General features: G+C 44.1%; 2 protein-coding genes across 3 annotated transcripts; one reads left to right on the plus strand and one right to left on the minus strand.

Annotated features, from left to right (window-relative positions):
* The first annotated feature begins 2,453 nt into the window (after window positions 1-2,453).
* LOC123764848 (uncharacterized) lies at window positions 2,454-26,217 on the plus strand. 2 transcript variants are annotated; one of them, XM_045753045.2, is made up of 8 exons: window positions 2,454-2,611; window positions 4,284-4,492; window positions 8,714-9,005; window positions 9,816-10,054; window positions 12,809-12,841; window positions 16,515-16,745; window positions 17,828-18,097; window positions 18,574-26,217. In XM_045753045.2, the coding sequence occupies exons 2-8, from the start codon at window positions 4,289-4,291 to the stop codon at window positions 18,691-18,693; spliced, it is 1,389 nt and encodes a 462-aa protein (XP_045609001.1). In that variant the 5' UTR covers window positions 2,454-2,611; window positions 4,284-4,288; the 3' UTR covers window positions 18,694-26,217. The 2 variants fall into 2 exon arrangements, with proteins under 2 accessions (XP_045609001.1, XP_045609015.1); XM_045753059.2 differs by lacking the exon at window positions 12,809-12,841.
* LOC123766833 (collagen alpha-1(I) chain-like) lies at window positions 18,995-21,567 on the minus strand. The gene is made up of 2 exons (XM_045756233.2): window positions 19,911-21,567; window positions 18,995-19,023 (listed from the first exon to the last, which is right to left on the minus strand). Exons 1-2 carry the CDS (start codon window positions 21,565-21,567, stop codon window positions 18,995-18,997), a joined length of 1,686 nt encoding a protein of 561 aa, XP_045612189.2.
* Window positions 26,218-26,962: the final 745 nt, after the last annotated feature.

A 26,962-nucleotide genomic window follows, 5' to 3' on the forward strand; every position in this document is an offset into this window, starting at 1 on the left:
TTCTCTATTTTCTACATTCATCCACGTTTCGGTAAGTGCAATAATATCTATTTTTTCTGTGCAGACAAGAGCATTTAATTCGTTAATTTTATTTCTTAGACTTCTACTGTTAGTGTAATATACCCTAAGTGAATTGTTATTTTGAGGCCCTTCTCTTTCCCTGATCGTTTTGCCAATTCCTTTCTCCCACAAACACATACTTTTATTACCTCCTTCCTCCAAATCAATTCCCATACCTCTATCTACTAACAGTTTAACCCCAAACAAACACCTCTAACCACTTCTTCTAACGAGTTCGCAACAGCAACAACCCCAGCTCTCGATAGATGCACCCCATCACGAGCATACATTTCATTTCTTCCATAGAAGTGTTCCCAGTTGTCTATGAAAGATATTGCATTTGATTTGCAATATCTTTCCAGCCGGCAATTGACACCAAGTGCCCTCGATATCCATTCATTTCCCACTCCCTTTCTTGGAAGAATGCCACATATGATCGGGATTCCTCCCTTGCTCCTAACTAACTCTATGGCTGTTTTATACCTCTGAATCAGTTCCTCACTCCTGACTCGACCAACATCATTTCCTCCCACGCTAATGCAAATAATGGGATTGTTCCCATTACCTGCCATAATATCATTCATGTTGTTTATAATATCACCAATGCCAGCTCCGGGATAGCAAACCCTTAACCTGTTCCCCCTATCTCTAGCACAAAACGTTCTATCCAAATACCTTATCTGGGAATCTCCCACAACTAATGTTTGCTTAGGTACTTCCTTTACTTTCTGAGGGGCCTGCGCTTCCTTTCTCTTCGTTGCTTTCCCTTTTGCGCGATCCACAGTCTCTCCACAGCACTCGTCCTCCAAAACGTCAAATGAATTAGAAGTTGCTATGGCGTTTGAAGGCGGCTTTATCAAAGTCTTCTTAAGGCCCCTGTCTTTCACAACTCTCCAAGACGGGGTCCCTTTACTGCTGGTCTCCTCCTTCGTTACTTCTCGTTGTTCTTTCAGCTGACGCACCTCCTCCCGCAGAAAGTCCAACTCTGTCCTCAGGGCTCCCACTAGAGTCACCAGGTCCTTAACTACAACTTCCATATTGCAATGATAATATAACAACACTCAGGAGCTCCGGTTAACACAACCTCTCACTGTGACTTCACCTGACCGACGATATAACCCCCGGCCTCGCCACCCCTATATATAACCCCAGGCCTCGCCACCCCCATATATAACCCCGGCCTCGCCACCTCCATATATAACCCCCGGCCTCGCCACCCCCATATATAACCCCCGGCCTCGCCACCCCCATATATAACCCCCGGCCTCGTCACCCCCATATATAACCCCCGGCCTCGCCACCCCCATATATAACCCCCGGCCTCGCCACCCCCATATATAACCCCAGGCCTCGCCACCCCCATATATAACCCCAGGCCTCGCCACCCCCATATATAACCCCCGGCCTCGCCACCTCCATATATAACCCCAGGCCTCGCCACCCCCATATATAACCCCAGGCTTCGCCACCCCCATATATAACCCCCGGCCTCGCCACCCCCATATATAACCCCAGGCCTCGCCACCCCCATATATAACCCCAGGCCTCGCCACCCCCATATATAACCCCCGGCCTCGCCACCTCCATATATAACCCCAGGCCTCGCCACCCCCATATATAACCCCAGGCTTCGCCACCCCCATATATAACCCCCGGCCTCGCCACCCCCATATATAACCCCCGGCCTCGTCACCCCCATATATAACCCCCGGCCTCGCCACCCCCATATATAACCCCCGGCCTCGCCACCCCCATATATAACCCCAGGCCTCGCCACCCCCATATATAACCCCAGGCCTCGCCACCCCCATATATAACCCCCGGCCTCGCCACCCCCATATATAACCCCAGGCCTCGCCACCCCCATATATAACCCCAGGCCTCGCCACCCCCATATATAACCCCCGGCCTCGCCACCCCCATATATAACCCCCGGCCTCGCCACCCCCATATATAACCCCCGGCCTCGCCACCCCCATATATAACCCCAGGCCTCGCCACCCCCATATATAACCCCAGGCCTCGCCACCCCCATATATAACCCCAGGCCTCGCCACCCCCATATATAACCCCAGGCCTCGCCACCCCCATATATAACCCCAGGCCTCGCCACCCCCATATATAACCCCAGGCCTCGCCATATATAATCCTTAACAAGAGTATCTTCATATTCCTCGACAAAGGAATATTTGAATATTTTTGATAGATTTTTAGATTTAATTTTGTTTTGATTTTTCATTTTGGTAAAGCTAAGTCCTATATAATTGTTACATTTGTGGACTATATGAGGCTATATACCAACTCTCATTGTTACTATGTTTTATTTTGATTAATGATTTGTGTTTTTCATGCTATGATTGAGCCAGATGATTGAATATTGGAAGACGAAGTCGGCGCCAAGGGCAGGAACTCGGAAGGAGCCCCATCGATTGTAAACAAGGAGTGATCAGCTGAGAGGAACAACATGGTCGACTCGCGCCGCTGACCCCCAATATTTCGGCAATTCTGACCCCCTGTGACCTCATTTTGACCTCTGGCCCTGCTTCTGGAGGTTAATATGGCTTAGCGACTATTTGTAGTGTGGGCTGGCAGGAGAATGGCGGGAGTAAATGGGTTAATTCAGCGTGTGACAGCTGATGAGTCACTGGTTATTGTCATGGCGTTAATGCTCTGCCTTGGTGGTGATTTTGGCTCTGATTGTAACACGTCTCATGTTATATGGTTGTTGTTAAATATTGTTTTGTTAAGTGCATTTAGAGTGTTGGGAACGTGACACCAAACAGGTTTGTGTCAGTGATAGATGAAGGGTTTTACTCTTTGGTTAACATTGGCGTGACTTGTCCACACCTTATGGCGCTTAAATTAGTCACACTTTTGTTGAATTTGTTTGTCTTGTGATGTGGTTATTTTCTGATGTTTTTTGGTAGTGTTTGACAACTGCAGCCGAGCGTAACGAGATGCAGAGCAGTCGGTGTCTGTCATCGGTATTGCCAATGAGCTCGGTTAAGACTTACGTTTTTACATGAAAAGTGCAACATGAAAAATGAACTTGCTTAAACAAGCAGCCTAGTTTGAGTCTAATGTTCTGTTGCTGCTGGCATCCCTTTGTAAACCCTTGTAAACCTTTGTAAAGCTTTTTAATCAAATAAAAAATTGTGTCTAATGAAGTATGGGATAAAATTGCCAGTCCTCAGCCAGTAAAGAAAGTCATTAATGTTTTAAGTGGAATAAACCATACTTTTATTAAGTTTTTTTTAAATTTTTGTATGAATTAAAAGCAAAGTTTATCTATGTCATCACAATATTATCTGTAAATGCTTACTTAAATATACTTACTAAGATAACCAAAATATGTCATTGGCTGAGATTGCAGTGAACTCAAGGATGTCAGCCATCTTGGTGCCTTGTTCTCAACTCACATTCAGGGATCCTGGGTTCAATTCCAAAGTGAGATACAAATGGTTGGCCATGTATCCTTTTACCTAATGGCCTCTGTTCACCTAACAGTAAATAAGTACCTGTAAGTTAGGTAACTGTTGTGTGGGTTGCATCCTAGGGAGGGTCAGTGGTTCAACCTTGGGGGGGGACCTCGGTATACAGGTTTCCTCTCCCTGATAACACAAATTAGTTATCAGCCATCTCAGTGCTGGGTGTTGGCCATGCTTGCATCACCAATTTTTAAGAGAGTTTCACCATTTGTAATTCAGTATAAGGTCAGGTGCTGCTGAAGGCAAATCTCTTTCCAAAAGTCCTCGGGGATCATAAACCAGTGTTGCCTCACCTAACACTGGGATCATGTTGTGTGTTGGCTTGCTTGCTGCTCTTGTCTTGTGAAGGCGTGTGTGTAGTTCATTCTGCTTGTGAAAATAGACATTACAATATTTTAAATGTTTATTACATTTCCTACAGTAATAAGAATAACTTTCCCGTTACTTATTTCCATCTTTAGCCATTTTTGTTGCAAACATGATATAATATTAGTTTCTTCAAATTACTTTTATTAAATTATTTACTTGAGTAGGTTGTTTAGACATTGAATAATTTCTCTGGCACTGAAACAATGTCATTGATGAAACTTGCTACACTTGTGTAGTGTGTGAATGAAGATGAAGGAAAGACCCAATACATTTGGCTTCATATTACACTTACATCTTATATTACATGTATTGCATCTTTACTTCACCTTCAGTGTCATTGATTCGTAATAATGTTTGTTACTGCAGAAAACATGGCAGAAGGTGAAGGAGCTGATGATCTTCAGACACTCATTCGTGCAGATGATCTGGAGTGCATCACAGAGGAGCTTGGCGTGGTCCACAACCCTCCGTCCCTCCTACAAGAGGTGCCTCCTGTGTGGCACCTTCCTCTACAGTGCACAGCCCTTGTGGTGATCACAGCGGCCCTCGTCATCCTCTTGCCGGTCTATCTTGAGGTACACTTTTGTTTTATTTACCTTTGTATATGGTATAGTAACATTATTGAACTTCTGGAGAAGACATTAAATATATGCTTACTTGCAATACAAGAGTATATGTATTAGGTCATTTTCTCACCTTGTACGTTATTCACTTATCTTTTATATATTCACTAAGCTTGAATATATAAGCTATATTCACACATTCACTCTCATCATAACAAGAAAGGAAACTGCAGAAGGCCTTTATCCCATACCGTCCAATTTTGATTTATTTATTCCTAATATTTCTGTTGGCTAATCATCTTGTGTATGATATGACTTTTATCCTGCTAAATGCATGCACAAGCCATGTACGAGTATCACATGTTTGCTACTCATTATGAATAAAGATGTTTATGTATGTGTTGGATTTTACAACACCAAGCCTACTATAGTGTAGGCACTGTAGTAGGCTAGGTGCATGAACGTCTTCCCCAACTTCACAGTCCGGAGGTCGAGACCAACTCGGCATCACCTTCTTTTCTATTTTTCAGGCATCTTTATGTACTGGAATCTTAGCAGACACATGGAAAAAGGGCCAACACAGTTCCCATTTACAAAAATGTCAGCAGAGAAGACCCTCTTAATTATATACTTGTATCATTGACAAACACAATATGGGTTTTTGACCAGGAAGATTCTGTGTAGCAAATCAACTTAGTTTCTATGATAGAGCCACAAAGATTTTACAGGAGAGAGATGGTTGGGTTGACTGCGTATACCTGGACCTAAAAAGGCTTTCGACAGTCCCACATAAGAGGTTGTTCTGGAAACTGGAAGATACTGAAGACGTGACAGAAAGACTTCTGACATGAATAAAAGAACTTCCTAACAGAAAATTGAGGGCAGTAATCAGAGGCAATGTATCAAAATGAAGAAGTGTTACTAGTAGAGTCCCACAGGGTTCAGTTCTTGCACCAGTGATGTTCATTGTGTACATAAATGCTCTACCAGAAGAAATACAGCAAACATATGAATATGTTGATAAACATTATCAGCAAACATATGAATATGTTGATAAACATTATCAGCAAACATATGACTATGTTTGCTGATAATGTTTAGATACTGTACTAGGGAAGATAAGAAACTTAAATGTTTCCCATGTCCATAATGACCTGGACAAAATAAGTGTTTCGAGCAACATTTGGTAAATGGAATTGGATGGGAATAAAGGCCACATTATGGAATGTGGAATAGGAGAAAATAGGCGGCACATAACCTGCAAATTATGTGAAAAGCCCTCAAAAAAATTCAGATAAAAAAAAAAAGAGAGATTGTGCAAAAAGCCTATACAATGCTTTCCAGTTTCAGAATCGCTTATAAATACAGTACATAATACAGTACTATTTTTGACATAGATTTTGACATTGACATTTTACTCTTTTTGACATTGAGTATTTTGACAGATTTGAAAATACTAAAGGAACTGTTCATGACTTTTGTGAAACCAAAGTTGGAATATGCAGCAGTTGTATGGTGCCCATATCTTAAGAAACACATCAACAAACTGGAAAAGATGCAAAGACATGCAACAAAATGGCTTCCCGACCTGAAAGACAAAAGCTACAAGGAGAGGTTTGAGACACTTAAATATGCCAAAACTAGAAGATTTAAGAAAAAGAGACAATATGATCACTACATTCAAAATAATAACGGGAATCAACAAAATTGATAAAAAAGAAATCTTGAGACCTGGAACTTGAAGAACAAGAGGTCATATGTTCAAGCTAAGGAAACAAAGCTGCTGAAAAATATGAGTAAGTCCACTTTGGCAAACAGAGTGGTAGACTGTTGGAAGACTAAGCAGTGGTAGACTAAGTGAGAAGGTGGTGGAGGCAAAATCCGTCAGTAGTTTCAAGGCGTCACATGACAAAGAGTGCTGGGAAGACGGGACACCACGAGCGTAGCTCTCATCCTGTAACTACACTTAGGTAATTACACACACACACACACATGCAGTTCCATTTTTCCCCCTCTTACCCCTCCGTCCTTTTCCTTGTAAACCAACCCATATCCCTCCTCCAGGGATATATACACTGAGAGGTGTGTACTCTAAACTAACACTAGAGATCGAACCAGCATTTTGGGTAATCCCAGATGTGCGCCTTAACTCATGGACCACGATATGCTGAAGATTATATAACTGCACTCTGCCCGGAGTCGGGAGGCACCGTGCCGGTAGCCAGTGCTAATTTTACACATAGCCCACATACACCCTGGTGTAGGTAATGGAGTTCTCCCAGGTTCCATTCACCTGGGCTGTGGGAGTCTTGAACCATGTACCCACTCATGAGGCCAAAGCTCCATCGATTTTATTCTCCCAGGTTATATAATGTTTAGCATATCATGGTCCATGGGGTTAAGGCACTCATCTGGGGTTACCCAGGATGCTGGGTCAATCCCCGTACTGCTCCAGAGATACAAAGATTCTCTCATTGGTATGTGAGAGTATTGTGATGTGGTTGTGTAACACCAGAGGGCTCAGTTGGTGTTCTCTCCTTGTCCCCAGTTCTCTTCCTCCTCCTCCTCCATTTTTCTCACCCACGTTCTCTGTACAGTACTTCATCTTATCAGTCTTATCTCCAATTTTATCTCTGTCTTTATCTCCGTCTTTATCTCTGCAACAATGTTGTCCTCAGGAACTCATTTCTTACAGTCTATCCTCCTGATATGATAGTACTGTATTTACAGAAACTATTTGGTCAAAAGTACAACATGCAGTGATGGAACTCCACAAAGTTGATGTTTTGTGTTATTGAATTTGGCCAATGGGACACTTATTTAACTGCAACATAAATATAGAACCTAACCTCTCCTAGCAATCCTACACCCAATACATTGGTACTTTCAATCAAATAGTTACTATAACTGCATTGATATCAGGAGGATGGGCTCCTTCATGTAGGGGTCCATCCTGTAAGGGTCCGTCATGTATGAGTTCTTCCAGTTGAGTCTTTCTTGTAGGTGTTCTGCCTGTAGGGGCTCTCTCCTGTAGGGCTCTCTCCCGTAGGGGCTCTCTCCCGTAGAGGCTCTCTCTTGTAGGGGCTCTCTCCTGTAGGGGTCCATCCTGTAGGGGTTCTCTCCTGTAGGGGCTCTCTCCTGTAGGGCTCTCTCCTGTAGAGCTCTCTTTTGTAGGGCTCTCTTCTGTAGGGGCTCTCTTCTGTAGGGGCTCTCTCCTGTAGGGGTCCATCCTGTAGGGGTTCTCTCCTGTAGGGGCTCTCTCCTGTAGGGCTCTCTCCTGTAGAGCTCTCTTTTGTAGGGCTCTCTTCTGTAGGGGCTCTCTTCTGTAGGGGCTCTCTCCTGTAGGGGTCCATCCTGTAGGGGTTCTCTCCTGTAGGGGTCCATCCTGTAGGGGCTCTCTCCTGTAGGGCTCTCTCCTGTAGAGCTCTCTTTTGTAGGGCTCTCTTCTGTAGGGGCTCTCTTCTGTAGGGGCTCTCTCCTGTAGGGGTCCATCCTGTAGGGGTTCTCTCCTGTAGGGGTCCATCCTGTAGGGGCTCTCTCCTGTAGGGCTCTCTCCTGTAGAGCTCTCTTTTGTAGGGCTCTCTTCTGTAGGGGCTCTCTTCTGTAGGGGCTCTCTCCTGTAGGGGTCCATCCTGTAGGGGTTCTCTCCTGTAGGGGCTCTCTCCTGTAGGGCTCTCTCCTGTAGAGCTCTCTTTTGTAGGGCTCTCTTCTGTAGGGGCTCTCTTCAGTAGGGGCTCTCTCCTGTAGGGGTCCATCCTGTAGGGGTTCTCTCCTGTAGGGGTCCATCCTGTAGGGGCTCTCTCCTGTAGGGCTCTCTCCTGTAGAGCTCTCTTTTGTAGGGCTCTCTTCTGTAGGGGCTCTCTTCTGTAGGGGCTCTCTCCTGTAGGGGTCCATCCTGTAGGGGTTCTCTCCTGTAGGGGTCCATCCTGTAGGGCTCTCTCCTGTAGAGCTCTCTTTTGTAGGGCTCTCTTCTGTAGGGGCTCTCTCCTGTAGGGGTCCATCCTGTAGGGGTCCATCCTGTAGGGGTCCATCCTGTACGAGTCCTTCCAGTTTGAGTCTTTCCTGTAGGGGGTTCCTCCAGTAGGTGGTCCCTCATGTAGTGGTCCCTGCCGGGTGGGTTACGAAGTGGATGGTTTAGGTGTTGGAGTGAAGAGTGATGTATGGGAGTGGGGGGGGGGGGGCGAGGGAGTGTTAACCAGAGCAATGATGCCAAATCGTTATACATGTTTTCAGTCAGTCAACGTTGCTGGAGATGCATATTCCGCCCTCATCTTCATATCCATCTTCACTGCGCTTCCCATTGTGCTCTTCGTGCAGCTCCACTACAGCTACTTCTGCCAGATATCACGACTGGGGCCGACATCGCCCTCGGTCATCCTCAAGACGGGAATGTTTCACGGGATGGCCGTCCTAATGATTGTCTATGCACTGGACAGGAAGCGGGTTGTATGCCACGCGCAGGAGCCTCTCATGGGACTCCTGGTCATGTACATGATAATCATTTACTTCTTCTACAAAGGTCCAGGTAAGAGCTCTGCTTTACATAGGTTCATTGAGGTGACATCTGCTGTGTTTTCCCTTTGACTGTATTTACGTTTGCTGTGATGTTTACAAGAGTTTATAATGTTTTCTTGCCCGAAACGCTGTGTGTATTTGTAACTCATTCTGTACGTATGTACTTTTACCAGAATAAACATTATTATTATTATTAAGACACGTTTTGTGGCTCAAAAGCTACTGTTGGCTGTCATGTTTATTATTAATTTCTAATAAGACACAGAATGGTATTTAAATATCTACCATTGATGTTCCTTAATTTGACGATGCAGCAGTTGTTTTGGGGTGGGTGGGGGGGAGTGATGATTGTGATAATGATGAATGATTAATGTATGCTTCCTTATCTGTCCGTCCACTTATTGCCTGTAATTGTGTTTATGAAATCATATTTATAAATTATATACGGCAGTGTAATTAGCTAATGCAAGCAACTTACATTTGCCAAAAAATGCTATTAAATAGTGAAATGTAAATTTTGGTGTCCATTTTATATATAGCACACTATTATCAAGACTATTAACTATAATAATATCCACTATTGCCTATAATAATAATGACTATTACTTATATGAATAATGAGTATTAACTATAATAATATAGAACTAAGTTTCAGTAATGTTGTATAGAGCTATATTTAAGTAATATTATATAGAACTATATTACAGTATAATAATGAACTAATGCCAATAATTGAGAAAAGTCTCATGATAATGGAGGAAAATTATTGTCTCGGTGTACATAATTGGCACAAACAAAACCCTTGACTTTGTATTCCCAGAGCTGAGTTCACCGAAAATGTTCTCGCTGTGTGGTGTTCTCGGCGGGTTGTTCTTGGCCATGGACTTCCAGCTGAACAATCTATACCTGTGTCATGGACATACCCGCCTTGGCCCAGAGGACGACGGGGGCTCGTGGAGCTCTCAGGCCCACGCTCTCTGGACTATTGTTTACGCAGCTGCCCTGTTTCTCTTCACGCTGTCATGGCTCCTGCTGGAGAAGGAGGTGCTGACGAAGAAGGTGTGCAACAGCTTTCCGGGGCTTGCTTCTGCTATTATTCATAAATGATATTAGTCTTTGATGCTATTATTCTTAGATGCTATTAGACTTGGATGCTGTTATTCTTAGATGCTAGTAGTCTTAGGTGCTAATAGTCTTAGGTGCTAGTAGTCTTAGGTGCTGGTAGTCTTAGATGCTAATAGTCTTAGGTGCTAGTAGTCTTAGGTGCTAGTAGTCTTAGATGCTAATAGTCTTAGGTGCTAGTAGTCTTAGGTGCTGGTAGTCTTAGATGCTAATAGTCTTAGGTGCTAGTAGTCTTAGGTGCTGGTAGTCTTAGATGCTAATAGTCTTAGGTGCTAGTAGTCTTAGGTGCTAGTAGTCTTAGATGCTAATAGTCTTAGGTGCTAGTAGTCTTAGATGCTATTAGACTTGGATGCTGTTATTCTTAGATGATAGTAGTTTTAGATGCTAATAGTCTTAGGTGCTGGTAATCTTAGATGCTAATAGTCTTGTAAGTCAACACTTTAATGTTCCGACTCATCGCAAAGTACCCGATCATAAATGCTCAGGGCATCTCAAGGTCCCACTCAACAATGCCTAAGATGTTTATGCTCTTTCTACATTTTCTCAGCTAGTTTTTGGGCTATCACTATAAATTTGTTGCCAAAATGTTCACAAACACATTGCTACAGTATAGGAGCAAAGTCAAATGTTTTGATAAATGCGTGTCTTGCTGACCATACAAATGTTTATGGACATTTTAATATTCCTCATATATTTCTGAACGTTCCTCTTTTATTAATAAAGAAAAAAGGAACTTACAGGCTGCTATATTCATATGAGGCCCTCCAAGTGTATATTCATATGAGGCCCTCCAAGTGTATATTCATATGAGGCCCTCCAAGTGTATATCCATATGAGGCCCTCCAAGTGTATATCCATATGAGGCCCTCCAATTGTATATCCATATGAGGTTCTCCAAGTGTATATCCATATGAGGCCCTCCAAGTGTATATCCATTCTAGTTCCTCCAGGGTATATGTACTTTAGGTTCTTCAGGGTATATGTACTTTAGGTTCTTCAGGGTATATGTACTTTAGGTTCTTCAGGGTATATGTACTTTAGGTCCTCCAGGGTATATGTACTTTAGGTCCTTCAGGGTATATGTACTTTAGGTCCTCCAGGGTATATGTACTTTAGGTCCTCCAGGGTATATGTACTTTAGGTCCTTCAGGGTATATGTACTTTAGGTCCTTCAGGGTATATGTACTTTAGGTCCTTCAGGGTATATGTACTTTAGGTCCTTCAGGGTATATGTACTTTAGGTCCTTCAGGGTATATGTACTTTAGGTCCTTCAGGGTATATGTGCTTTAGGTAGTAGCGCGCAGGACTCGTAATTCTGTGGCGCGGGTTCGATTCCCGCACGAGGCAGAAACAAATGGGCAAAGTTTCTTTCACCCTGAATGCCCCTGTTACCTAGCAGTAAATAGGTACCTGGGAGTTAGTCAGCTGTCACGGGCTGCTTCCTGGGGGTGGAGGCCTGGTCTAGGACCGGGCCGCGGGGACACTAAAGCCCCGAAATCAACTCAAGATATATATATATATAGGTCCTTCAGGGTATATGTACTTTAGGTCCTCAAGGGTATATGTACTTTAGGTCCTTCAGGGTATATGTACTTTAGGTCCTTCAGGGTATATGTACTTTAGGTCCTTCAGGGTATATGTACTTTAGGTCCTTCAGGGTATATGTACTTTAGGTCCTTCAGGGTATATGTACTTTAGGTCCTCAAGGGTATATGTACTTTAGGTCCTCAAGGGTATATGTACTTTAGGTACTTCAGGGTATTCCTATTTTAGACCCTCCAAAGTTCAGTGATACCTTGGCACTTGAATGGTCCCAAAATCAAACAATTTGGCAATTAAACACTTTTATTTGAGGAAATAGCGCTCGGTTGTTGACCGTTTGCTTGACTCTCGACGGTACAAACACATGTCACTTGCATTTGAGTGGGTTAATTAAATGTCAAGGAATACTTTGAGAGGAAAAAACTGACATATGATGACTGTGATTCATACGTCAGGCTGAGAGCAGCCGTATCCAACACTCTGGTTGACCAGTCCAGCAACCAGGAGGCCTGGTCGAGGACCGGGCCACGAGGACGCTATACCCCGAAATCACCGCAAGGTCATCATCATCGTGAGATTCAATCTGCATCCCTGGACTCTTCATGCCTTTTAGCTCATCATATTCAGTGGGTTTAATTCCATCATATGGCTTCAAATCTTTCTTATAAATACATCAATGTTCTTGTAACTACAGTGTGTACAAAAATGTGTGTTTACGATTCTCTGTTTGCAACGTCTGGTTTACGTGTGGATGATAGTGACTCCACGAGCAGCAATTTCTCAGTTTTCAATGGATGGTTTACACATATGACAAAGGTGACTCCACGGGCAGCAACTCGGAGTCATGCTGACTGCTGTTACTGTAAAGTCTCTCTCTGACACAGTCATCAGAATTTGATACCATGGAAGTGTCATCTCTTAATACAGTACTAGGAATTATAGAATAATAATACTGTACAGTAAATGTGTCTGTAGTCTCCTGTTTATTGTGTGTCCATAACAGTTTCACAGAACCTTTAGTGATTTTCTTAACTAGGTTTTTCTTTCTAACTTCTTTGAGAATCTTATTCTGTTTTATAATTTGTTTGAGGAAGTTTGCTCTGAACTTATTCTAAAACACAATATGCTCTTCTGGTGTTTTTCTTTAGGATGTGAAGGTGGCAGAAGATCGCTACAGAAATGTAAGCAATAACGATGCTTTTCTGAGCCCTTGTACTGCTACTCCTTAATAACGCAGTAACCTGCTCTTTATTTGCAATGGTTGAGACCAGAGGCTTTGCATTATTATGCAGCTTGCATTACTTCCAATGTGCATACAGTACTGTATTTGCGGGGCAAGATACAGCCCGAACATTTACGGTGTGAATTACATTATTAAGCGTGTGCTTTCCTTAAAGTTTGGGAATTATTATGTTGTGATTTAAGCTTTGAAGCTAATACTTGAATGGTTTGGTTGTTCAGTGCCATATTGTTTTTAATGTCCAGGTCCCCATTTACTGGTGAGTACACAGACACGGCTGGAGTGATGGGCAATGATCATATTTTCATTAAACTACATCAGGGATGGTTTCTTCTCTGACTTCTTCAATTTTACAGATAAAATGCTTGAATTGCATTGCCAAATCTATCAAAAAGATATAATAAAGCTACATGAATATGTATTTGAATGGGCAAATATTTGTAAAAAATAGTTAGACAAAAAGAAGATGGCATTGATATGAATCCCTTGTAATGGCAACCAGCTAAAACTGTTGGACCCAACACCACCTCATTGTAGGTGATCTCGTTGCACAGATGGACTGGAAGCAGTCCCCGTGGCATAGTGGTAAAGCACTCGCCAGGCGCTTCGTGAGCGCTTTGGCCTGGGTTCGTATCCTGGCCAGGGAGGATTGACAGGGTGCCAGTCCTTATCTGTAGGCTCTGTTCACCCAGCAGTGAATAGGTACCTGGTTCTTAAACGATTTGATGGGTCGTATTCCGAGGAAAAAATTTGGATTAAGGACCTGTCTGAAACGCTGTGCGTGCTAGTGGCTTTACAAGAATGTAAGAGCTCTTGTATATATAAATAAATAAGATAATAAAATAAATACAAATTGTAAAGTGTAAAAGCGTAGGTATCAGTGCTTGCCTGTCACTGGCTACGGGAAATTAATTTTTCCTCTTTGGGGCCCACATGTTTGCTGTTGCACCTGTTGCTTTTCAACTTTTACATTCTAGTTCTGATACATTCTTGGAACATTTAAGGCAGCATTTTACTTGCTGACCTCCCATACTGTATATAAGTATTTTCTTACTTCTCTCCAACTCATTTATATTTTTAATTTGCACTCAGGCCCTCTTGTCCTGTTATCCCTCATTTGCTTTTAAAAAGACTGACCCTGTGTGCCTTGCATATTGCCCTCAGTATTCTGAACATTGTGAACATGTCTCAGTTGTTCCCCCCCCCCCCCCCCTCTTAATTTGGTGGTTCACAAGATGAAGATTCCACGCTTGTTCTGTGTATGCTCCTGCTATTAAGCTATTTGTGTGTGTCCCCCTAGTGTTAGTGCTACCTCTATTCCAAAATCAATCTGGAGCATACCTGGAGAGGGTTCTGAGCGTTCTTCTGCTCCGCGAGCCTGGCCTGAAACTAGGCTCGAATCAGTCGATCTCTCCTGCTCCCTCCTCTACCTCTCTCTTCCTCCTTCCTCTCTCTCCCTCCTTCCTCTCTCTCCCTCCCTCCCTCCTTCCTCTCTCCCCCTCCTTCCTCTCTCCCTCTCCTTCCTCTCTCCCCCTCCTTCCTTTCTTCCTCTCCTTCCTCTCTCCCCCTCCTTCCTCTCTACCTCCCTCCTTCCTCTCTCCCTCTCCTTCCCTCCTCTCTATCTCTCATCCCTACAGCAATCTTCCTCTGTATTTTGATTGGACAAATAACCATATAACTATATCAGTATGAAAATATTCAATTTGCATGACTCCAAATCCATTATATAGAAGGTGGCACGAACCAGTGGATCTCTGGCCACCGCCATTTTAACTATTTTTAGTCATATCTTATTTTGTCAGTATAGATGAACATGACTTTTTCTCTGATGATAAAAATGCAAGGAAACTATGAGAGTGAATCTGAGTGATCGTGACAGCTTCCACTACAGTACCTTGTCTTCCACTTTATGGCAGCTTCCACTACAGTACCTTGTCTTCCACTTTATGGCAGCTTCCACTACAGTACCTTGTCTTCCACTTTATGGCAGCTTCCACTACAGTACCTTGTCTTCCACTTTATGGCAGCTTCCACTACAGTTGTTGAGGTGATTTGAGTAGAGACTTGGGATTATACCTGACTGACGAGACATTCACAGGGAGGTGAGGTAAGGTCAAGCAAACCTCACCTCAAGTAGTTTGGAGCATATTGGAACATAAGGGACCAGTACTCACTCAAGATACAGCAGTGTAGAATTTTCCTTGCAGATACCAGACCGTCAGTCTCCCTCCCCCTGTGATGCCCAACACAACCTCCCCCTGTAATGTCCACCCCAGACTCTTGTCTGGACTGACACGCAGCACACACTATCTCCTCCCTCTCTCGTAACGAGCTTTTATACTCGTCTATCCCCAATTTTCCGTTGAATGGACGGATTTGAATCTGATAACAAGGGACTACCTTCCAACTCTAGAAACTACTGGAGGTGAGGTTTGCTTGACCTTACCTCACCTCCCTGTGAATGTCTCGTAAGTCAGGTATAATCCCAAGTCTCTACTCAAGTCACCTCAACAACTGTTACACTTTCACTACAGTATCTTGTCTTCCACTTTATGGCAGCTTCCACTACAGTACCTTGTCTTCCACTTTATGGCAGCTTCCACTACAGTACCTTGTCTTCCACTTTATGGCAGCTTCCTCTACAGTACCTTGTCTTCCACTCCACGGCAGCTTCCACTACAGTACCTTGTCTTCCACTTTATGGCAGCTTCCACTACAGTACCTTGTCTTCCATTTTATGGCAGCTTCCACTACAGTACCTTGTCTTCCACTTTATGGCAGCTTTCACTACAGTACCTTGTCTTCCACTTTATGGCAGCTTCCACTACAGTACCTTGTCTTCCACTTTATGGCAGCTTCCACTACAGTACCTTGTCTTCCACTCCACGGCAGCTTCCACTACAGTACCTTGTCTTCCACTTTATGGCAGCTTTCACTACAGTACCTTGTCTTCCACTTTATGGCAGCTTCCACTACAGTACCTTGTCTTCCACTTTATGGCAGCTTCCACTACAGTACCTTGTCTTCCACTTTATGGCAGCTTCCACTACAGTACCTTGTCTTCCACTCCACGGCAGCTTCCACTACAGTACCTTGTCTTCCACTTTATGGCAGCTTCCACTACAGTACCTTGTCTTCCACTCCACGGCAGCTTCCACTACAGTACCTTGTCTTCTACTTTATGGCAGCTTCCACTACAGTATACTTCTCCATGGTGCTAATTTCTAGCTTTCATAGTCCCATTAAAGTTATTTCTGACTTATTTGAGGCCTCAATCTCGATGTAAAATTTAAGACACGAAGTCATAAATTGGATAAATGTAAGTAAGAAGTAAGTGGCTTTGAAAAGTGGTAAAGAAGAGGGTTGGTGAGACTGTGTTGATGGAGCTACACACAATCCCTAACGTGTCGGCAGCTGTGTACATACGTCTCGAGTCATAAATATTTACACGTTTTAAAAGTTCACAGTTATGCTGTGAAAATAAATGACATACTATTGCATTTATTAAACTATTATATGCAACTGAAGGTAATTTTTATTGTATTTTGATCAAATAACATACTTTTCTAGTTACTTTTTGGACAAAGAATGATCCATATTGTTTGTGTTGACAGCCTGGGACAGGTGGCCTGAGCCTGGTGAGTACGGTGTCGGGAGGGATGGCGGCCCCGGGGAGTGACGCCGAGGCTCTCATAACCAGTCGCAGCGGAGGCGTGATAGTAACTCTTCCCCTTCAGAATTCCAGCAATGCTAAGTGGGGGATCCACCTCGTGTGGTTCACCCTGGCTTCACTCGCCACCATAATGATGCTTTTCTGGACCGACTTCTTCACCGCTCTTGGCAAGGTATTTGTATGCGCGGGCGGGTATCACACGGATGTCACATCCCACTTGTCCGTTTTTTAAAGATTTGAAAGTGTCCAGTTTGAAGTAGTTTATTCATAACTATACACACAAACCTAGACCAACTCATTTAACCTATTAAAGCCAGTGCTCATTACTAAGAGGTCGTTTCAGAACCTAGGAGCTTTAATTCCACTCACCACTTCCCTGCAGAATCTTCATTTCTGCTTGTAATAATGTTTGAATATCATGTGCCTTTAACCCCTGACGTTCTTCCAGTCCCTATCTGTGATTTCCTCCTGAGCACCTATCACCATATGTGATTATTCCTGTTTGATTTACTAACTATTTTTAAGTGAGGTGCACCTTGATAGGGTATACTTTTAAATACATGTACAGTTCGGGGTTAAACGTCAGCACTGTTTTCCTACTTTTTGCCGAGTTGCCGAAACATTCATAAGAGAGAATAGGAAAGCATAAATTGACATTCTCTATAAATGTGAAGAGTAAGAGCAAACATAACTGTAGTGCACTGATGAATGGCAGACTATAACAAAGGGGAGTTTAATACTGTACTATAAATGTGAAGAGTAAGGGCAAAAGGACTGTAGTGCACTGATGAATGGCGGACTATAACAAAATGAAGTTAAATACTGTAAATGAATAGAGAATAGAGCACCAAATAGGTGATACATATTGGTTAGGTTTAGATTCAGTAAAGACCTGGGTAGATACTAGTTTGGAAATAGGGTTGTAAATACTATATATGGAACAAATTACTGAGTAACATAATAGATGTGTATTGGTATAGGCCAGTAGGCCTTCTGTTATATAATATATTCTTAATTAAACCTAATTTACCCTAACCTAGTTAATCTGGTTGCTTAATTCCCTAGGCTGGTTCATTCATTAAACCTAAATTAACCTAACGTACTTTATCACATCGCTGTATTCCCCAGGCTGGTTCATTCATTAAACCTAAATTAACCTAACGTAGTTTATCACATCGCTATATTCCCCAGGCTGGTTCATTCATTAAACCTAAATTAACCTAACATAGTTCATCACATTGCTGTATTCCCCAGGCTGGTTCACCTCAAGAGTTCGTAAAGCTCACTTCTGGAGGCCTACACTGCCACTTCCACTGGGGCGGAGAGTGTGGCTCTACTGCACTATATGGCTGGCTGATGGCAGTCCTGCACGTTGCGTTCCTAGTGCTCGTGGGCAGGGTTCTGGCCGCTTCCCACTCCATGATCTTCACACTAGCAACCACTGCTGTTGCCTTGCCTGTCCAGGCTCTGTGGTGGGCCCTCTTCACCATTGGTGGCCCTCTCGGCATGCTCTGGCACCCTCAGGTCAGTCTGTGATCGTTGTTATGGCCGTGGTGAGGATTTTGATATGAAAGGGAACCACAGTAGTGTTGATTATGATGATGGGGACGGGTATGCATTCTTTGCTCTCTTGCTCGTCCTCTCCTCACATTCCTCAGTGTTGACACCAGTGCCACCAGTACCTTTGTGCACTGGTGGTATATTGTCGTAATGGCTTGGCAATTTCTCTCGATAATTACCTTACCAAAAATTATAATAAAATAAAATAGTGTTAAAAAATATCACTCATCCAGTCATTATATCATTTGCCAGTTTATAGGATAAACAATTATCATTCGTCTTGTAATGTCATGACACTTCTAAATTAAGACATTTGTATCCTTATGCTTGTTCATCTAATCTAACACCACGCTAAGGAAAAGTCTCGTACAAAGAGAGATGAACAGATGTCCCGAATTCTTCACACGACGATGATCATTTTCGGTGCTCTTGCATTGCAGGTAACGGGAGAGTTGATCTTCAGCCTCATGGGTCTTCCCATCATGATTGCCTGTCTCGCCTTCTGGAGTCACATTGACCGCCGCGACAAACTTCGCTCTAACAACTTCCCACTCACCTAGCGTGTTGACGTTTAGCCTTGTGTGGGTGTGCGTCTTCAGTCCAGATTTCCAGGGCAGCTCCGAAAATCTCTTCCAATGCATAGGTTTTCACGGAGACTTTGTAGGTGTATCTCCTCAGGATTAGATAATCTAGAACACCTATAGGCCAAATGATGCTCATAAAATTGTTCCTTAGGCCACCTCCACAGGCATTATAGCCTCTGCTTATTGTTCCGGTCATTGCTTTCCTTAAATATTGGCCACAATCATGTGCAGTTAATATGTAAATTATTCTTGTTTTTTCTTTTGCTTAAAATATGACTTAACTAAAATTGAAAACATCTCTGAATTCTGTGAATTCACCCAAAACAGTTTTGTAAAATCTGCTATACTTAATTATATATACAAAGTTACGGCACTTAGTGTGACAGTGTAAAAGTATACAGGACTGTATATTGTAACCAGTTTAAAGGTACAATATATATACAGTTGTAAAAGTTATGTGTACCTGCAGGTACATAAAGAATATAGACTATATAACCCTGGGACCTGTAGATTACATAATGCCTATGAAATAGGATAGCAAAATAGCCCTCATTATCTTCATGTCACATCTCCATGGGGCAAAACATCCATGTTTTAAAGTATTGTCCGGAGTAGGACTTACGGAAATGACTTCGGTGCTTTTTTAACAGCGATTACGCTTGTTCGTAATATCCGTTACCTAGTTTCATCTCATATTACACAGTTGTGTGCAGTGTGTATGTTCATACCAGTGCCCCTTCCCTCCCACAGTACCTGGTATGTTGACACCAGTGTCCCTTCCCTCCCACAGTACCTGGTGTGTCGACACCAGTGTCCCTTCCCTCCCACAGTACCTGGTATGTTGACACCAGTGTCCCTTCCCTCCCACAGTACCTGGTGTGTCGACACCAGTGTCCCTTCCCTCCCACAGTACCTGGTATGTTGACACCAGTGTCCCTTCCCTCCCACAGTACCTGGTATGTTGACACCAGTGTCCCTTCCCTCCCACAGTACCTGGTATGTCGACACCAGTGCCCCTTCCCTCCCACAGTACCTGGTATGTCGACACCAGTGTCCCTTCCCTCCCACAGTACCTGGTATGTTGACACCAGTGTCCCTTCCCTCCCACAGTACCTGGTATGTCTACACCAGTGTCCCTTCCCTCCCACAGTACCTGGTATGTTGACACCAGTGTCCCTTCCCTCCCACAGTACCTGGTATGTCGACACCAGTGTCCCCCGCAGCACCTGGTGTGTAGACACCAGTGTCCCTCGCAGCACCTGGCATGTTGACACCAGTGTCCCTCGCAGCACCTGGCATGTTGACACCAGTGTCCCCCGCAGCACCTGGCATGTTGACACCAGTGTCCCCCGCAGCACCTGGCATGTTGACACCAGTGTCCCTCGCAGCACCTGGCATGTTGACACCAGTGTCCCTCGCAGCACCTGGCATGTTGACACCAGTGTCCCCCGCAGCACCTGGCATGTTGACACCAGTGTCCCTCGCAGCACCTGGTGTGTTGACACCAGTGTCCCCCGCAGCACCTGGCATGTTGACACCAGTGTCCCTCGCAGCACCTGGCATGTTGACACCAGTGTCCCTCGCAGCACCTGGCATGTTGACACCAGTGTCCCCCGCAGCACCTGGCATGTTGACACCAGTGTCCCCCGCAACACCTGGCATGTTGACACCAGTGTCCCCCGCAGCACCTGGCATGTTGACACCAGTGTCCCTCGCAGCACCTGGTGTGTTGACACCAGTGTCCCCCGCAGCACCTGGCATGTTGACACCAGTGTCCCTCGCAGCACCTGGTGTGTTGACACCAGTGTTCCCCGCAGCACCTGGCATGTTGACACCAGTGTCCCCCGCAGCACCTGGCATGTTGACACCAGTGTCCCTCGCAGCACCTGGTGTGTTGACACCAATGTCCCCCGCAGCACCTGGCATGTTGACACCAGTGCCCCCCGCAGCACCTGGCATGTTGACACCAGTGTCCCTCGCAGCACCTGGTGTGTTGACACCAGTGTCCCCCGCAGCACCTGGCATGTTGACACCAGTGTCCCTCGCAGCACCTGGTGTGTTGACACCAGTGTTCCCCGCAGCACCTGGCATGTTGACACCAGTGTCCCCCGCAGCACCTGGCATGTTGACACCAGTGTCCCTCGCAGCACCTGGTGTGTTGACACCAATGTCCCCCGCAGCACCTGGCATGTTGACACCAGTGCCCCCCGCAGCACCTGGCATGTTGACACCAGTGTCCCTCGCAGCACCTGGTGTGTTGACACCAGTGTCCCCCGCAGCACCTGGCATGTTGACACCAGTGTCCCTCGCAGCACCTGGCATGTTGACACCAGTGTCCCTCGCAGCACCTGGCATGTTGACACCAGTGTCCCTCGCAGCACCTGGTGTGTTGACACCAGTGTCCCCCGCAGCACCTGGTGTGTTGACACCAGTGTCCCCCGCAGCACCTGGCATGTTGACACCAGTGCCCCCCGCAGCACCTGGCATGTCGACACCAGTGTCCCCCGCAGCACCTGGCATGTTGACACCAGTGCCCCCCGCAGCACCTGGCATGTCGACACCAGTGTCCCCCGCAGCACCTGGCATGTTGACACCAGTGTCCCCTGCAGCACCTGGTATGTCGACACCAGTGCCCCCTGCAGCACCTGGCATGTTGACACCAGTGCCCCCTGCAGCACCTGGCATGTTGACACCAGTGTCCCCCGCAGCACCTGGTATGTTGACACCAGTGCCCCCTGCAGCACCTGGCATGTTGACACCAGTGTCCCCCGCAGCACCTGGCATGTTGACACCAGTGTCCCCCGCAGCACCTGGCATGTTGACACCAGTGTCCCCCGCAGCACCTGGCATGTTGACACCATCACTGCAGCATGTGCTATATAACACTGGAGTAAAAATGATAGTTAAAAAGGTTTCAAAAACCACTTACTTGCCTATTATTCTCTTGGAGAAGAGTGACACGAGAAATGAGGTTTTGAATATACAAATGTTATTGAAATGTGAAATATGTTATGGTGATCAATTTAAACACAACACTGTTTTTAATTTTTAAATTAATATATATTCAATATGTGTATATATACAGTGTGTATTGTGTTTTGTTTGGCAAGTCTGGCTATTTATGTATAACATGCATACATAAACACACAAATATATATATACATGCTTTGAGCTCACTAACAAACATCAAACTGTAGCAAGATAGTGTGTGTGTGTGTGTGTTTAATTACAAGTCAACAGATGGGTTGGTATATTTGTTCCTCTCAAGATTATATTTTTTTAAGATTGCTTTTAAGGTCTTAAATATACAATTTCAACCTTTATGCACTAATGACTGAACGATGCACAGTGTGGAAGGTGCAGTTGAAAGGTTTGTGCATTTCATTTAGGGAATTATATTTTGTAATAAATATAATTTATGATGCAAACTTTGTCTTAAAACTCATTAGCTGCGTCAGGGTGGTGTTGACTGTGATGCGTCAGGGTGGTGTTGACTGTGATGCGTCAGGGTGGTGTTGACTCTGATGCGTCAGGGTGGTGTTGACTCTGATGCGTCAGGGTGGTGTTGACTGTGATGCGTCAAAGTGGTGTTGACTGATGCGTCAAGGTGGTGTTGACTGTGATGCGTCAAGGTGGTGTTGACTGTGATGCGTCAGGGTGGTGTTGACTCTGATGCTGAACATCTCCAAGTTGACAATTTTCCAGAATCTGTTGTTTAAGATTTTCCCGAGCATTTGCTTGTTTATGATTGGATGAAAGTTTGCTCAAATTATCTCAACTGTATATTTATTATTTCAGCATATGCAATGTAGTCTTACTTTAAAAATGTGTTACCAATAGTATAAATCATTAATGCCTTATATAATGTGAGTGACTTAGGTTTGGAGGTAAAATATACAGGTATTTATGCTGTGGTGTTGTTACGGCCACTGTGGGTTGTAACCGGGTTCTTGATGGAGGAACCTAAGTGATAGTATCCGACCCCAAGTTGGTAGTGGCTTTCAAGGAGTTGACTAGGTAATGCAATATATAAAAGGGGGGGAATGAACACACCACTGATTCCTTTATCAATATATTCCCATCACCTTAAATAGAAACATAAAAATGAAATATTACTACACTTAGATGTATATACAGTACAGGTGTCGCTCTCACATAGGACACTGAGCACTCCACAATGCTAACACAATGCAGCCTTCGTCAATCTTCGTGTTTTCCCAACACACAGTACCGTTCCCAACCTTACTGGCCACAGTACTGGGAAACACTGGCGGCGAGTCTACCTTTGCCGTGGGCCAGCCTACCAGCAGTATCACGAGGTGCCTCTCTGCCAACAACCACTCTCCAGCCAAGTGCTGGCAGAGAACCTCAGCCACGCGCTGATTGGGGCCTCTACACAGACAAATACTGGGGTATCGCACCCCCTGGCAGGAGAGACTAGCGACGGACTAGCACTGCTCCTCAACAGGCACCTCACTGTCGGTCGTCTCTCCCTTTAGCCAGTCCCGGGATACGCCGAATTCTTCCACTGCTACTCCATTAACAGAAACCACACTGTTCCTGGTCGTCGGCGGCTCACTTAGTAGTCAAGCAGGACTAAGTTGGGAGAGTTTAGGCTGCCCAAGGTAGACTGCCTTCCTCAGTACCACTGCTGCCCCACATCACCTCTGTGGATACAGACACATCATCAGTTATAGGGTACCGGAGAAACCAGGAAACAACACTAACTCGGGCATTGACATTGTGCTCTGTAGCATAACCTAGGTGGTGTTGGCCTTGATTCGCCACTTCACCAGAGGTCACCCACTACGACCTCACTTGTTATTCAAAGCAGGAATCTGGAGCCATTTCCTGCTATCAGGTTACTACCACTAGATCGTGTTGTTTGTATTGTGTCCGATAGCATGGGAGTTAGAGAGCAGACTCACAGATGGCGCTGAAGTCACTACTCCCTGCTCCAATGAGGATGTCGGGTTCGTAACAGGTGTGTACGCAACCTGCCCTCTAGAATAATACATTATATTTTGACGTAAAAATCACCAACGTCAAAATACAGTGTAAATAAAGCATAGCAGCTCACTAAATTGACAGCCTGTTACGTTTTATATTCGTGGGTCCTCAGTTTGGTTAGATTGAGACAAGTTAGTACATAATTTTTGTGATGTGACTACTTGAGAGGATGAGTTGGTGTACCAGTGGGTATCAGGAGTGGAGAAGTTCCGCTAACAAAAATATACCGAGTAATATACAAACTGATTACCTATTTTTGGAACTTACACAATAGCAGCCATAGGCACATAACTTATTTCAGAAAATACCCACATCCTTACAGTCAATGTAAGTTACCTGTAATACCAGTACAATAATTCTTGTAACACTGGTAATATTGGGTAACTGCCCCGTGCCAGAAGTTGTGCCCCCCCCCCCCCCACGTGGTCGTGTAACACAAGGGTGTCACAGTCCACCTCCTACTGACAGTGTACTATACCCACGTGGTTATGTAACACAAGGGTGCCACAGTCCACCTCCTACTGACAGTGTACTATACCCACGTGGTCATGTAACACAAGGGTGCCACAGTCCACCACCTACTGACAGTGTACTATACCCACGTGGTCATGTAACACAAGGGTGCCACAGTCCACCTCCTACTGACAGTGTACTATACCCACGTGGTCATGTAACACAAGGGTGCCACAGTCCACCTCCTACTGACAGTGTACTATACCCACGTGGTCATGTAACACAAGGGTGCCACAGTCCACCACCTACTGACAGTGTACTATACCCACGTGGTCATGTAACACAAGGGTGCCACAGTCCACCTCCTACTGACAGTGTACTATACCCACATGGTCATGTAACACAAGGGTGTCACAGTCCACCTCCTACTGACAGTGTACTATACCCAATTGCATTACAAGCACAGAATACCCTTCTTAACCCACTCTCGTCATACGTAACCCCAAAATTCTCACCTACACTTTGAAACTGGATATATATAGGGTGTTTTGTTATGTAAATTTGCATCTGTGCAATCCAATACCGTGTATATGGCATGCTGTCTATTCTCTTGAACTGCATGATGTTAGCTGCAACAGCTGCTCAGTTGCTAAGTGTATTCACTAAGGATGTTATTGGAAATGGATAGTAAAACTATTGATATTGTATAATGTCTTGCAATGGAAGCAATTGATGTGTTAAACTTGAGTTTTGTGGGACAAATCCTTACAATGGTAATTATGTTTACCAAATTGAAATCATTTATTAGGAGTATTGTATAGGGTGAAATTATCTTCTGTTTATCTTTATGACCTGAAAGTTAGAGAATTTAGGAGAGTTTGAAAGTTTGCTCAGAATTTCATGTGGCAGATTTTGCTGGTACAGCAGCAAGCGCTCACCACCCGCTCCTTTGAAGCATTTCCAGCGAGGATAGAGGCCGAGTTGCTTCAGTAAGGGGAAGATGTAAGAATATGGTAGACAAGCGAGAGTGAAAGAAAGGGGTACGAGTAGATAAAGTTGCAGGTAAAAAATGGAGAAGTCTGATTGAAAAGGAAAGCCAGTCCTACTGAATATGTGTATGTAGAGAGAGAGAGTAGCAAGCCTGCAAGTGTTTGTGTTGTGCGAGTGTTATCACGAACAACGCATCACTTGGGTAAGGCTCGTGGTATGCAAGGACAACAATAAGAATAATGGAAACTGCAGAAGGCCTGTTGGCCTATGCAGGGCAACTCCTATTTAAATTCACCCAAACTCATTCATATATTTGTCTAAGTTACACTGGAAACAATCAAGGGATCCTGCGTCTATTATGTTACCCGGTAACTGTTCCAGAATTCAACACCCCTATTTCATCCCAATATTTACCCGGGTCATTCCTAAATCTAGACTTATCCAATTTATATCTATTGTTTCAAATTTTATGTGTTCATATGTTCCTAAAGTGTTCCTATATTTAATACCATCGTGCCGTGGGCAGTCAAAGACAAAACTGAGGAAGTTGAGTTGAGGAAGGTTCAATGAATGCTGAATTCTGGTGGTAATATTTTGGTACACTATAATGAAGGCCTATTTGGGTGTAGACAAGTGTGTATGGAAGATCACGCTTCACTAGTCATGCATGAAAATTTACCTCCACTGTTGACTAAAATGTTGCTTTAGCCAGGGCGTATAAAATATGTTTTTGGCAGCTTTATGTATGTAAAGTGTTTTATCAGTACCTTTTATCCAATGCTTATGAAATATGTTTAGGCCTATTCAATTGGTTAATTTAATTAATTTAGATAAACCAGAATATCAGACACTGCGCAGCATTTGAAGTATTCATAAATGAGCAGTGAGTGCCTGATGTGCGGACTGGTTGTTCATGATTTATGTTGTATTCTCATTATTGGAAGCTTGCTGTTTACCTTTGTTTTGCAGTATGATTAATGTGTTTTAATCAGTTGTTTAGCAAAACATAGTAAAGCAGACTGCTGGGAATTAAAAGATTTGTGTGTATGCCGACGTTTCTATGATTATCCCTTCAATGATTTGATGACTTCAATGATTTACCTGAATTTACCCGAGGCCCACTATCTCTCTAGTGGCCTCGACGAGGACAGGAAGCCAGCGGCTTGGCCAAGATTTCCCCCATTTGTCCTATAGTTGGCAACTTTAGGTATTTACAACAAGTTGGACTAAAGAGTGAATTGAATTTAATATCTTTATTGATAAGTATCCTTGTGTTTAGTATTATTTTAAATGTGTTTTAAAATAATTTTGCTTTCCTTTGAATTATAATAAAATATTGAATTTGCTTTGGGATATGTTGACAAAAAACAAAGAATGTGGAGACATTGTGATACATGTTGCCAGTTCTCTATTGGCAGCAGTTTTAGTAGTTCACCCGTGTATAATAGCAGCCGGTTTAGGAGTTCACCCATGTATAATGGCAGCAGTTTTAGTAGCTCACCCGTGTATAATAGCAGCCGGTTTAGGAGTTCACCCATGTATAATGGCAGCAGTTTTAGTAGCTCACCCGTGTATAATAGCAGCCGGTTTAGGAGTTCACCCATGTATAATGGCAGCAGTTTTAGTAGCTCACCCGTGTATAATAGCAGCCGGTTTAGGAGTTCACCCATGTATAATGGCAGCAGTTTTAGTAGCTCACCCGTGTATAATAGCAGCCGGTTTAGGAGTTCACCCATGTATAATGGCAGCAGTTTTAGGAGTTCACCCATGTATAATGGCAGCAGTTTTAGTA

Source organism: Procambarus clarkii, chromosome 5 (genome assembly GCF_040958095.1).
Source record: "Procambarus clarkii isolate CNS0578487 chromosome 5, FALCON_Pclarkii_2.0, whole genome shotgun sequence".
Taxonomy (NCBI): domain Eukaryota; kingdom Metazoa; phylum Arthropoda; class Malacostraca; order Decapoda; family Cambaridae; genus Procambarus; species Procambarus clarkii.

Excerpts from the sequence above, each read along its gene's own strand:
- LOC123764848 (XM_045753045.2), top strand. The coding sequence starts at position 4,289 with ATGGCAGAAGGTGAAGGAGCTGATGATCTTCAGACACTCATTCGTGCA. Across the intron at positions 9,006-9,815 it reads CTTCTTCTACAAAGGTCCAG|AGCTGAGTTCACCGAAAATG; the intron begins GTAAGAGCTCTG and ends TTGTATTCCCAG. Across the intron at positions 10,055-12,808 it reads AGGAGGTGCTGACGAAGAAG|GATGTGAAGGTGGCAGAAGA; the intron begins GTGTGCAACAGC and ends GTTTTTCTTTAG.
- LOC123766833 (XM_045756233.2), bottom strand. The coding sequence starts at position 21,567 with ATGCCAGGTGCTGCGGGGGACACTGGTGTCAACATGCCAGGTGCTGCG. Across the intron at positions 19,024-19,910 it reads CACTGGTGTCGACATACCAG|AATTCAGAGATGTTTTCAAT; the intron begins GTACTGTGGGAG and ends GTGAATTCACAG.